The sequence below is a fragment of the Saccoglossus kowalevskii genome, chromosome 1 (genome assembly GCF_978046115.1).
Source record: "Saccoglossus kowalevskii chromosome 1, keSacKowa6.1, whole genome shotgun sequence".
NCBI classification, from domain to species: Eukaryota; Metazoa; Hemichordata; class Enteropneusta; family Harrimaniidae; genus Saccoglossus; species Saccoglossus kowalevskii.
This window is the reverse complement of record NC_140641.1, coordinates 42,721,772-42,734,696: the sequence shown is the minus strand read 5'-3', so window position 1 is coordinate 42,734,696 and position 12,925 is coordinate 42,721,772. Positions and strand designations below refer to the sequence as shown.

General features: G+C 37.4%; 1 protein-coding gene across 1 annotated transcript; it reads left to right on the top strand.

Moving 5' to 3' along the window:
• Nucleotides 1-2,583: 2,583 nt before the first annotated feature.
• On the top strand, nucleotides 2,584-6,123 carry LOC146750901 (uncharacterized). The gene is made up of 2 exons (XM_085496439.1): nucleotides 2,584-2,724; nucleotides 4,426-6,123. The coding sequence occupies exons 1-2, from the start codon at nucleotides 2,721-2,723 to the stop codon at nucleotides 5,040-5,042; spliced, it is 621 nt and encodes a 206-aa protein (XP_085352565.1). The 5' UTR covers nucleotides 2,584-2,720; the 3' UTR covers nucleotides 5,043-6,123.
• The last annotated feature ends 6,802 nt before the right edge of the window (nucleotides 6,124-12,925 follow it).

The window sequence follows — 12,925 nt, the reverse complement described above, 5'->3', positions numbered from 1 at the left end:
TTTTCTTTTCTTAAATGATTTTTCTTCTCACGGTCATTTTTCCTTCGAGAAGTCCTTGTTCACGAAAATAGTCGAGCCGTACAACCTTTTCTATAGAATCGCCTTTCACCACGTGCGCCCTTCAAACTCAATGTCTGTGTCGATGTTCATTCATCTAAATCACGGATAGCTATAATATTACGTCTGCTTAGTACTATCTACAGCCTCTGATCTTTCTCTGCGCAAACAAGTTATGTTTGCCTGAATCCAAGCTACCTACCAAACTGTCAAACTTTTCTTTGTTTTCTTCTTCTGCCTGTCTTTCCCATGTTTGGCAATATTTATCCGAGAGCAATCGCGGCCATCGCGTAATGATCAAAAGTAATCGACATTACGTAACACCTTTTTTTAGTGTTCTGGGTTGTATCAATGTAAACGCGAGTACGCTCTACTTGTCTAGTTTTACATAAATAAATTGTGTTAAAGACATTTTGTTGAATGGATACATTTAGCCAACCAGTAGTGGCATGACGAATATAGCCCTCCAGATATGAACCACGATCTGGATTACAAACTAGGTAGGAATTTTTTTTTTTGACAGAGAACATTTAATAAAACAAATATTTTGAAAAAATAACCCTTTTTATAGACGGAATGAAAACATTACAACTATCATCCTAACAAAAATCCAGCTCAAAACTGAAGAACAAAATAAGTTGCAATTTTGTTGCCCTCCTACCTTTTTATTGGTCAAACCGATATTTTCTTCTAGCTTTATTCACAATGACTCGCACATTCAAAAGCCCGAACGGTGTGTCCAAAACATGCATGTATGCATAATTATTTTGGAAAGGAAAGACTGGAAAGGATCAAAGACTCAAACGGGTGACGTGATGTGATATATGTAATGATATCGACAAAAACATGGCTATGATGGAACATCCGTATGAGGCCCATCTTGGTGCATATATTTTATAGACGGTGAACGTCGTGCTCTTAACCACAGAGGGACTGTGTCATGAGAGATAAAAGCTGATAGTCTGCAATATCCTAATTAGAAGAGACATTTGCAGAAAAAGTAATTGAACGAGTGTTAACATTTGTTTTACTGATGTTTAAAACTCACAAACAGGTAAAGGGTGGGTTTTGCGATATTTGATCTTAATTATTCGCGATCCATATGGGATGGCCACGATTGGTCAACTGCGTGTACTCAACCAATTTTGGTTTTCCTGTACACCGTATGAATTTTTGTCCTTTTACTATTTCCAAATTATAGTTGCTAATTGTAATTTTTACTGAAAATCGCGCGGCTACTCGAAAATTGCTAAACAGTGCGACTCGTTAACAAAGTTCATTGTAGTACGATAACCGAGGTGGTTCAAAAACGAAAATAGATTTTAAAAATGAAAACGGATTTAAACAATTGGGTTTTAAAATAAAAACAGAACCTAGAAACGAAAATGGGTTTTAAAAATCGATTCCAGAACCGAAAATGGTTTTTAAAAAAGGATTATTAAATAAAAATGAGTTTTCAAAATGTAAATGAATTCAAGTTGTAAAAATGGTTTTATAAAATGCCATGTTGTGAGCCACCTCGGTTGCCGTACTGTAGCGTGTATCGCGGTTGCATTATTAAAAATAAGTTTTATGGCATCCGATCTTTAAGCAAGCATTAAACAATTTACTTTTCACATGTAAAAGGAGCGTATTCATGTTGTTCACTCGCCGCATGATTCGCAACTACGGGTTGATGTGATGATTGTCACTGTACAAATAACGTTTCTACAAATAACGTTATGGAGACTCGCTGCAGTTCTTTTTTTTAACAATTCGGTCTATCATGGGATGAATACACACAGATACATAATTTGTAGAATATAAATGAAAGCGATAAACCCCAAGATATATCTTTCCCATAAAGTTCCTGCAAATATCGTGGTCTATATTATGCGGTATGTACACTCAATCATAATTTGATTTAAAATGCGATATATATTTCACCTTCAAATGGACTATGACGAGGTATGAATTTGGAAGTATGGTTAAAACAGTCCTACCAGTGGAGCTAACAAAATATGTCTTATAAGTAACTCGGTGCCCGGGAAACTCGTCCAATTCTGACGAGTAGTAGCAATGTTTTTGTCTACGACTATGAGTGCACAGTCGAGACGGAGTCAGATATTTCCACATTGAAAATTTTCACATGTTTAAAATATTTAAAGTCGGGGATGTTCTTTATGAATGCGGTAGTCTCCCTTCAACTAGTTGTAAAACTATACTCTATCTATAATATTTTAACTTTATACAACTATAACAGCAACAAATATGTACTAGTATAATGCATGACCGGTTGCCGCTGTTGATTATAATTCACGTAACAAACTCTATGTTTGATTATTGGGGTAACAATCTATTTTATCTTATGATTTGATTAACTTCCTTCTTTGGATTTTTTCGTTAGCGTGGGAGAAAGTCGGTTAGCATGTAGGAAACAGGGGTGTTAATCCGGACGTAAAGCTTAGTCACGCGAGATCTCGTAGTGAGCGGCATACGGCTAATTGTCTATTCTTGTTTGTGATTGGTCCTGGCAACATTTGGGGGATCATGACGAGGCTCCGTCTTTTAGAACAACCTTAGTGGTTATTGTTTGCGGTTCCATTGAAGTATTCACCACTGAAAGTTATAAATACTGGGCCTATGTCGACGAATGCAATTCCACTAAGGACAAAACAGCCGTGATGGGTATGTATCTTAGTATGTTAGCACGTTCGTAATTTTCCCGTGAAGCAGGAATACGTAATACCGAATACATACAATACTTCATGTAACCGTGATATTAGTCTAGCAATGAAGGTAAACATCGGTTTCTACCTCCCCCGTAACGCCGACCATGGGACACTGTCTCTCTTCGTACACTAGCTTTTTACAGTATAGGTGTCCGGTCATCGAATGTCACTCATATTCGTTGACATTCCAACGCAGATGGTGTCTGTTTCATGATCTGTTGTTCATTTAAACATGGAGTTAGCTCCAATGATTTAAACCACAGTCCCTTAGTGACTGTTTAAACTCAACTGACCTAGCACGTTCTATAGGTACATGTGTCATACCTACAGGCGATCCACACCAACTATAGCCCTGCATGTGACCCAGGATATGGGCGGGTTATTGTCTGAATAGCCCCAGTAACAAACATTAGTATGCGAGAATTTAGGCAATAATGGCCCAGGTAAAAATTGCACTGGAAATGACCCCCCGGCAGCAATAATTGCAGTGTCTTGTAGCGAGACATGTCCCAAAAAATACAAACAATGACTGTGTTACTTTCTATCTGTCAATGTGCAGTACATTATTTAGCAGAAAACACTGCATGGAGTACTTTTGTTATACTATTTCAAAAAACTATATCTAGGCTACAAAAACTAGAGTGTAGGACAAAGACATAATGTCACAGTCCTGGCTATGGCAATGCATGTACATATTTCATACATTGGGTTATCCAGAATTCAAAATCATGTGAATATATAATTGTTTTTTTACGTTCCTGATGTTCATATTATAAATAAGCAACACGTGATTAAAACTGATCTGTAATAGGTGTTCCCGAGATGTTCCACACTTTACTCTGATGTCAGACATTTTCTAGTAAATAAAGTACTACAGCATGATTGCTAAAACCTCAGACTAGTAAAATACTAGTATTACTAGTCTGAGCTAAAACCAACCACAGTCCTTGCTTTTATCTGATCGTGTCTTGCCACAAAACAGTGTTACTGGGTGTCATTTTGGTCGTCGTGAGTTTCCCATGACTCAAAAAAACAACACATTAATTAATTAATAACAAAACATACCAAACCTCATGACATAATACCTCATTGCGAATTTATCTCCGGGTGTACTGGTTACAGACAATGCACGTTCTAAAAACAAAAGAAAAAGCAAGTGACACGCCATGCTAAATTAACGTAGCGATTCCCTTTACCGCGGGCGCAAGATTTTTATATACACCCAGTAGACAATTGTCGCGGGACTTTAAAACATCTCCAGACACTTTCCTAGACACTCCAATGACCGTTATAGATGTAATAATAATAATGCACCCGGGAACTCAAGCAGCCAATTCGAGTGACTTCTGATTCTCAGTGGCCACTGACCAGAAATTATCCACCGAAAGAACTTACAAATACAACCTATTGACCCCAAAAGGGGACAAAAAAGTTTTGTTTTATTTTCAACGACCAAATTCTATTACGTTTTTGACAATATCTTATTTGTACTTGCAACATTTTTATTTACACTTCATACTTTACCCACAATCCTTTTGCTAGAAAACCAAGATGGTGGAATACATATGAAAAGTATGAAAAGTTGAATATCTAGAGAATGAAAAGTGATATAAAAAACTGTAAATTGACTATTTTTCATGCCATTCTTTGTTTGTAGGATATGATATCTACTTGCCGTTACCGATGCGTATACAAATGATAGGTCTATTTCTGCTAGTCACAGTCCAAGATGTTGCAAGTCAAACGAGTCTGCCAAGCAAGACAGATGCATCCGTAAATTTTAATACAGAAATAACGAATATGATACCCGGCCACGCTGGAAACACCATTGACGTTGACGATATAGGTAGCAGTATGATGATGCACACTGGAAGGAATCACGTGGGAGATAACCCTAGTAGTAACGGCATGGATATGGGTACTGGCGGGCGTCACAAGGGAATCGTACATAGTACTAGCAGTATAGACATGGGTGACGGGCACCACTTGCCAACCGAGGAACCGGTTAGTGCAGTAGTTGATGACCAGAAAACTATCATGATCGCTACGTTCGTTGTCGCAAGTGTTCTTTTTCTGGCTAACGTCGTCTTTGTTTATATTGTATGTTTAAAATATAAACACGGTAAACTTGCCATACGACGGAAATTAGAGGGCGATTCACCCAATAACTCACTTGGCGTTGCACCCGGTCAGAATAATACTGGTTGTCAGTGTGAGCTTGGTAACTTGACGTTATTGAAGATGAATTCTACTATACACTTCGTAACAGAATAGAACATTCAGTATGTATGATATGAATTCTACTATACACTTCGTAACAGAATAGAACATTCAGTATGTATGATATGAATTCGACTATACACTTCGTAACAGAATAGAACATTCAGTATGTATGATATGAATTCGACTATCCAAAAGTTGAAAGACCAATCAAGAGAAGGTAGTTCACAGCTGTAGTACCATCAACAATGACGATGTGAACACCTTCATATTGATCATAATAATACAGATAGCTAAATCAATTTTGAAACTAGCTCAGTGATAATAAGCAGTAGGTGAAAGATATGTACCAGATACTGCCACTTTATACACATTCAAAAAGCAATACAACTACCCCCAAATCCCCAGTATCTGAGATCTAGTCACGTGTGATGAGGTATTTAATCATGAACTCGATTATTGGTAGTCATAAATAGTGTACAGCACAAATTTGGCAGTAAACTCTATCTAACATAAAATTGAACATAACATTCCTTGATAGGAACTTACTAACCTACTCATAATTGTTATTTTATCGATAACTCTTAGTTTGCTTCTCTGTAGTCAACTATTTATTTGCAATGTATTCCATTGTTGAAAATTCAAGGTCTTGCTGTGCTGTCACAGGGTTTTTATAGTAAAGATGTAAACGATGGATGTAGGTGTATCAAAGTTTGTGCATGCCATGCTCGAGGTGGTAGTTGTTCATAGTCGGGGCAACCAACAAACTCTGGCAGCAAAGGATAATGCCACAGACATTCTATGATATGATCAAGACTATTGTTGATGACGCTGTTGATCGGCTGCCAACACTAACACGTCGCTCCAGCTAGTTTTTATTTTTGTTGTCAACCAACCAGGTATTTTATCACAGTAATTATTAGTAGTATTCTCTCACGCTAGCAACCAAAACTCAGACCACAGGGAGCCAAGGAAGTATAATCAACTGTACGCAGTCCCTATGAGCGGGGGGGGGGGTGTATCATCTGGTATCTTGTGTAAGAAATATACAAGGGATGAAGGCTCCAGCGAGCTAAATTTTTTTCAAACTGGGAAAAACAGACGAACAGAATGAAAAATTATGTATAATGTATAATGTGTTTATTGTCTTTTAGGCCACAGGCCACTGGAGAATGTACAGAAATTGTAAAATACATATATATATATATATATATAACAAAATTCTTATACCGATAGTAACGAAAACTCCCTTCTAAGGTTGAATGCTTTATGTAGAAATTTACCAAGATTACGTAGTACCTTTGCTGATTTTGGGCGCATTAGACTGTAATATTTTTCTGAATTGGGAAGATGCCAAAAATACTCAGGAATTAGCTGTTTTCGCATAGAGTGAAATAATGGGCAAATAAGAACAAAATGGTACTCGTCCTCTACATTAGACAAACAAAACTCGCATATTCTTTCATCAATTTCCAACCCTGTATAGCGCACTTCTTCAATGCGCAATCTATGACTAGAACAGCGAATACGTGCTAGAGCATGTCTGTGTTTAGCCTCTGTGACTACAAAAAGATATCTTTTTGGTTCAAGCATGGTTTTAAAACTACAATATGACCTTAGTTTGGCAGTGCAACATATTTCATAGTACCAATCCTGCCTATGAATATCAATTACCCGCTGCTTGAACTGTACCAAAAACAGGTTTACATCCCCCACGCTCTGGGATATCCAAACTATACCAAAGCCGTACATATGAAGTATATTTTTAATTTCAGTGGCCCATGATGTCCTTCCATTTTCATCTATTTTATACATTAGTCTGTAAGCATGCTTTACAACCCTTCCTTCAGGAAGTTCTGTGACTCGTAACCAGTATTTTATACATTTTAACAAGGAGTTTACAAAAATGGGTAACCGCCCACATTCCCCAAGTACGGCTTCAGTACATGTTTTATCACCAACCCCAAGAAAATGTTTACAAAATTTCAACTGCACTCTTTCAGCCTGAATATATTGCTTAAACCCCCAAATTTCTGCCCCGTACAAAAGAATTGGTAAAATTAAAGCATCGAATAGTCTGAAATAAACATCATAATTAAGTATACCAACTTTATACTCAAAAATAAATAAAGAAAACATTATTTTACGTGCTTGTGCGGCCAAATTTGCAACAGCTTTAGACCAGCTGTTTCTACATGACAGCAATAACCCAAGATATTTGTAGGAATTTACAGTTTCAATTGGTTCATCATTCATGAACCATCTTTTTTTTAGTTGAGTTATGGCCACCTTTCCGAAACACTACAATTTTAGTTTTCTTTTTATTTACAGTTATTTTCCATTTAATACAAAAGCGTTCTAAAATATTAATCAGCCGCTGCAATCCCACAATTGAATCAGCAAATATGACTACATCATCGGCATACAATAAAGCAAATAAATCAAACATTTCTTGCGTTTGCTGAACCCCCTGTATCCCACATTCCCAATCATATTATATAATTCATCTATAAACAAAGAAAAAAGAACAGGACTCAATACACTGCCCTGTCTAACACCAATAGTACAAGGAAAGTAATCAGAAATCCCACCATCAAGTCTGATTCACGATTTGACATCACTGTACATTGACTTGACAATGGCTAACATTTTACCTGATATACCAATATTATGTAATTTGATAAAAAGTCGGCTATGGTCAACGGAGTCAAAAGCTCTGGCAAAATCAACAAATATACAGTAAAATTTTCCTCTTTTTTTTTTAAAAGATAATTTTGAACAATTGCATACAAGACCAATATGTTGTCAACAGTACAAAAACCTTTACGAAATCCTGCCTGCATTCCAGAGATGGTCCCAGTATCCTCTGCCCATTCATAAAGTCTGTTCTTTAGTATGCAACAGAATATTTTCCCGAAGACATCCAATAATGTGATTCCCCTGCAGTTATTGGGATCAGATTTTGAACCTTTTTTCAAAAGTGGAATAATTACCCCACGTGACCACCCATTCAGGAAATTTCCCCGTTTCAAAAACACTGTTAAATAATTCATTCATGAGTGGTAATAAATGATTTACAGAACATTTAAAAAAAATCGGCAGGGATTCCGTCTGGACCAGTAGCTTTCCCATTTTTCAGTGATTTCACTATTTTGATAATTTCATTATTAGTGATCCAATCATTCAAATCTCCACAATGAATGAAAATTAAAATCTATAAAAAATACCAGGTTGAAGAATATTAGTTGCCCTTTCAAATTTCGCCAATGCAGAATAAATCAAGAAAACTACACAAATTGACCCCATTTACGAATAATTAACGGTTGGCCCGAACGCATGGCACAGTTGGAGGCGTGGCCTGTTCGGAATTTGTCAACAACCAATCCCGAGCCTGGTTACGAACCAGTTGAGCGAGGCTAACCGAGTCGTAAACTCGGTGTGGTTCGTAACCAGCCTTCATCTCTTGGGTATGTCTTACATAGGAACTGCGTACAGTTGATTATAGTTCCTGGGCTCCCTGTGCTAAGACTGCATTACGTTTCTTTGATCCGTCTATTCGTACAAAGTTTTTATTGAACTTTTTCTGTCGCCATGTCTTCACCGTTTCACCTGCTTTATATTACGTAATAACTTAACACATGCACACTTGGCATATTCGACCGCGCGACAGCAAAGGTGGAACAAAACATCGAAGAATCTATCCGATATCAAATGTGATTAGTGAAAATCGTATCACGATCAGCAATCAAAAGGCTTAGTCTTTTCCACGAAAAGAAACGAAACGAAACCCTAATTCTAACCCAAACCTTAACCCTAACTCGCATTTGTTTTCATTGGCCTGATAATATCTGAGAAAATTTCACACTGTGAAACACGAAATGAATAGCGCCATCAGTGTTCAATAATTCCAAAATGGGTGTCATGTCATGTCAGCACAAATGAATCGAGCTGCAAAAAGTAGGCGGAAAATAGGTAGAAACTAAATATTCTCGACAAATTTATGTGACGTGGCAATGTTTGAAGTAGTTCAAAATTTAAGGTTAGGGTTTCGTTTCGTTTCGTTTAATTTTAATTAAAACAGAACTCCTCTCTGCATCTGTGGACATGCCGGGACGTTGTCCTCGAACACAGCACAGTCAGCTGGCGCACACATGATAATAAAATAAATACGATATTTACTATATGGGGGCCGCCATTTAGTTTTATGTGTCATTCAAGATGGCGGCCCCCATATCGTAAATATCGTATTTATTTTATTATCACGTGTGCGCCAGCTGACTGTGAACACAGTCACTCTACTACTCTCCTAGTAGAGTGACTGTGCCTCGAATAAGAGCCGGACTAAGCTCAAAAGGAATGGGAATTTGATTGTATTAACGTACATTCTGTCAGAGTTCGATCAGAGCCAAACAGTGCCCTCGAATAATGAGTATGAAAAAACTGTACTGAAATCGATTTTGGTGTCGTGTTTGTGTTGTTTCGTTACATGGCACGATGCTGATGGGCTGGGAGAAAAAAAAATCGCGAGTCTGAGCATGGAGGTAGAAAAGACAATGCACTAGTGTTATTATTTAGGTACATGTACTAGTACCTCGAATAAACAGGAAACACGGCAGCTAAAATGTGTTACAACCTATTATTTATTGTCATGCAAAATTACCATTTTGTAATTACTAGTATTCAACTGTTAGTGATATCTAAACTACTAGTACTATGAAGAATCACAGGGTCTCTATCCTCTCTATACTGTAAAGAGGGTAATTATTCACTGGGTTTTAATTTAGCTTATTTCGCTGACTGGAAAATGCGCTAAATTAAAACCCAGTGAATATGTTAAATTTAGCATAGAACACATTATCTAAATGACGAAACCGTGAATTTAAAACCCACTGAATATGCCTGAAATGGTAAATCAGTGAAAATTAAACCAAATGAAAATTAGTCATTTTACAGTATATCATAGAGGGACTGCGGAAGAATCTAAACCTACTAGATCGCTTCTACGATTTTTTTCTTTGGTGTCTTTAAAAAGTTTCCGTTCAGTCGTTCTTTCAAGTTTTTGTTGCATAATGTCGTACGCCATTTTTCCCGTTTCTCGTTGAGCTATCAATCTATCGCAGCGGCAGTAATTCTTTGCTATGCCAAGTGTATATTAGGGCGCGTACATCTTCTTCAAGCCGGATATTGCGTGAAATTACGAAATATGTTGTCTCCGCCATAATTGAAATGATAGGTTACTTGAAGAAGACGATCGAGGGCGTGATTTCGGCTCCGATAGTTGGGCCCTGGTGCGTTTACACCATCGGAGCCATGTCGGGACTCAATCCTATCGGAGTTCAACCCCGAGAGTTTAGTGGAGCCGAACTTGGCTTGAGCCGGCTCGAGCAGAACGCGTTCTCACGGATATTTTTGCTGGCTCGAGGCGGCTCGAGCCGTAGGGCTCCGATAAAATGCTGTCGTGTGAACGTAGCAAATGTCAACCACCAAACTCAATAACGGCTCTTATTCGAGGACAGCGTTCCGGTTTTCCACAGCTGCAGAGAGGAGTTCTGTTTTAATTAAAATTAAAGTTAATCGCCAATTATGTGTGAACAAGCTGCATTTGAATGATGTCTGTGGAATGCGAGATCGCTGACCGGTAAAATAACGGATATATCAACTACTTTAATTGAAACAAATCTGGATATCCTACTGATCACCGAAACTTGGCTAAAATCAACAGATGACCCAGTGATTTCTGAATTTTTCTCCAGTATTAGTGGATACTGCATTCACCAACAACTGCGTTCAAAGCGGAAAGGGGGTGGTGTGGCAATTATTGCGCGATCTAATCTTCTTGTCACCAGTCTGAGTAAACAAACGCATCACTTCAACTTGTTCGAGTGTCGACGTCGCTTTCAAATCCTGTAGTCAACTGCTTCATGTCACTGTTATACACAGGCCACCAATCTCATCAAAGAATAAATCTATCATGCAGAATTTGATTTCTCGTCTCTTCTCAGGCAGCTATTCCTGGAACCGGAAAGTTAATACTTGGGGTGATTTTAATTTTCATATGGATGACTCGGGACTCTCGCGGCGCTAATAAATTCAAGGATCTTCTGGAATATATGAACCTTTCTCAACATGTAAATGTCTCGACTCACAGTAGGGGCCACAACCTTGATATACTAATAACACGTTCTTCCGACTTTATAATAAACAATATACGTGTGTCCAATATCATGGAATCAGACCACAGACTTATACATTTTGGTGTCAACATTCCTCGCCCACAAACGAAGACAATTACCAAATCATATCGTAATTTGAAAGAAATTGATATTGAAATTCTTCACTCGCAAATCGAGGAATAAGATATTATTACACACCCGTGTTGATACATTATGTGAATATTACACTCAAACTGTGATTAACATCTTAAATAATCTTGCCCCTAAACGTGAGAAAGTATCCTAAGACAAACCTCGGGTGCCATGGTTTATTGACGAACTACTCATTATGCGACGGAATGTAAAAAAAGCTTGAGCGGAAATCGACTAAATTAGTTATTGACCGTGAAATATTTATTGCTAGCCGGTCGGAGTATTGTCGTCGGTCGGATTCTGTAAAAGCGGACTATCATCGTTGCCGAATTGATAAGGCAAACGTAAATTATCTTTTTAGTATTATCGATGAATTGATTGGCTCAAAGAAAACCCGCAGGGATATAAAACCTAGTACAATACCGACGGGTGAGCTACCTGATAGGTTTATCAATTATTTCAATGGCATTTAACAATACCATCTCGGACAGGGACAGCGACACTACAGTTGAAACCTACTGTAATACACTATCAGGATTCGCACCTGTAACTGAGGACAATATTGTAAAATTAATCAGACGACTACCATGCAAATCATGTACCATGGATACGTTACCAACCAGACTCATTCAAAATGTATTATTCGGCTTTCGCCATTTATTAAGCGACTTTTTAATTATTAACTCATTTCAGGAGTCGTTCCTAAATTTTTTAAACTCGCCATTGTCAAACCTCTTATTAAGAAGCAAAATCTCAACCAGAATCTTTCTAGCAGCTATCGATCAATATCAAATTTATCGTTTTTTTTATCTAAGGGATTGGTCAGTTACTTCGGCCTAGGGGGGGGGGGGGTCGGCAGATTCCATTTTGCCAGCTCTAAATCTCAGTCGACCCACCCCCTATCAAATAAAAAAAAGTGGGTGACCCCCCCAACATTATATTATTATGTGCTTATGAAAACAAAGGAAACTTTTATTTTGCCTAAATTTGTGTTGGATTTTGGTATTTTACAGAGCAAAATATGCATATTTAAAAGTTAAAAAAACAAAAAAAACTATTTATTTATTTATTTTTCATCATTCATTTTAATTTTTTTATATATCAGCATTTTCACAAATTTAACTTTTTTGATTTGCTGAACAAAAACTGTCACTGCTCTTTGTACTAATTACTGTGTTGTCTTTCCGTCTCCTGTTATAATTGGATAAATCCAGTAAATATCTTATACAATGGTGACTTAAGACTTTAAATAAAATAATCTGATATCAGCAGCACATGGACTTGGGATGTGTTTAAAACTTAACTGTATAATTGGAGTTCTAGCCGCATTGCATAATCTGTTAGTTATTTGGCAACTTTAACCTCAAAATATTTAGCCTATAACATTTTTTGCATCAACAAATTTATAGGTAATAGTTATTATTAAGAACACATTTGCACGATTAACTTTTTTATCATTTGTTCTGAAATAAAATTTAAAAAAAAATATATGCATGAGCGCGTGTGTGAATTCTGGAAAACATGATATCAAAAACAAGGTGACCCCCCCTATTCGCACAATCAGAAACAGGGTAAACCCCCCTACTGATCCACCGACCCCCCTAGGCCGAAGTAACTGACCAATCCCTAAGT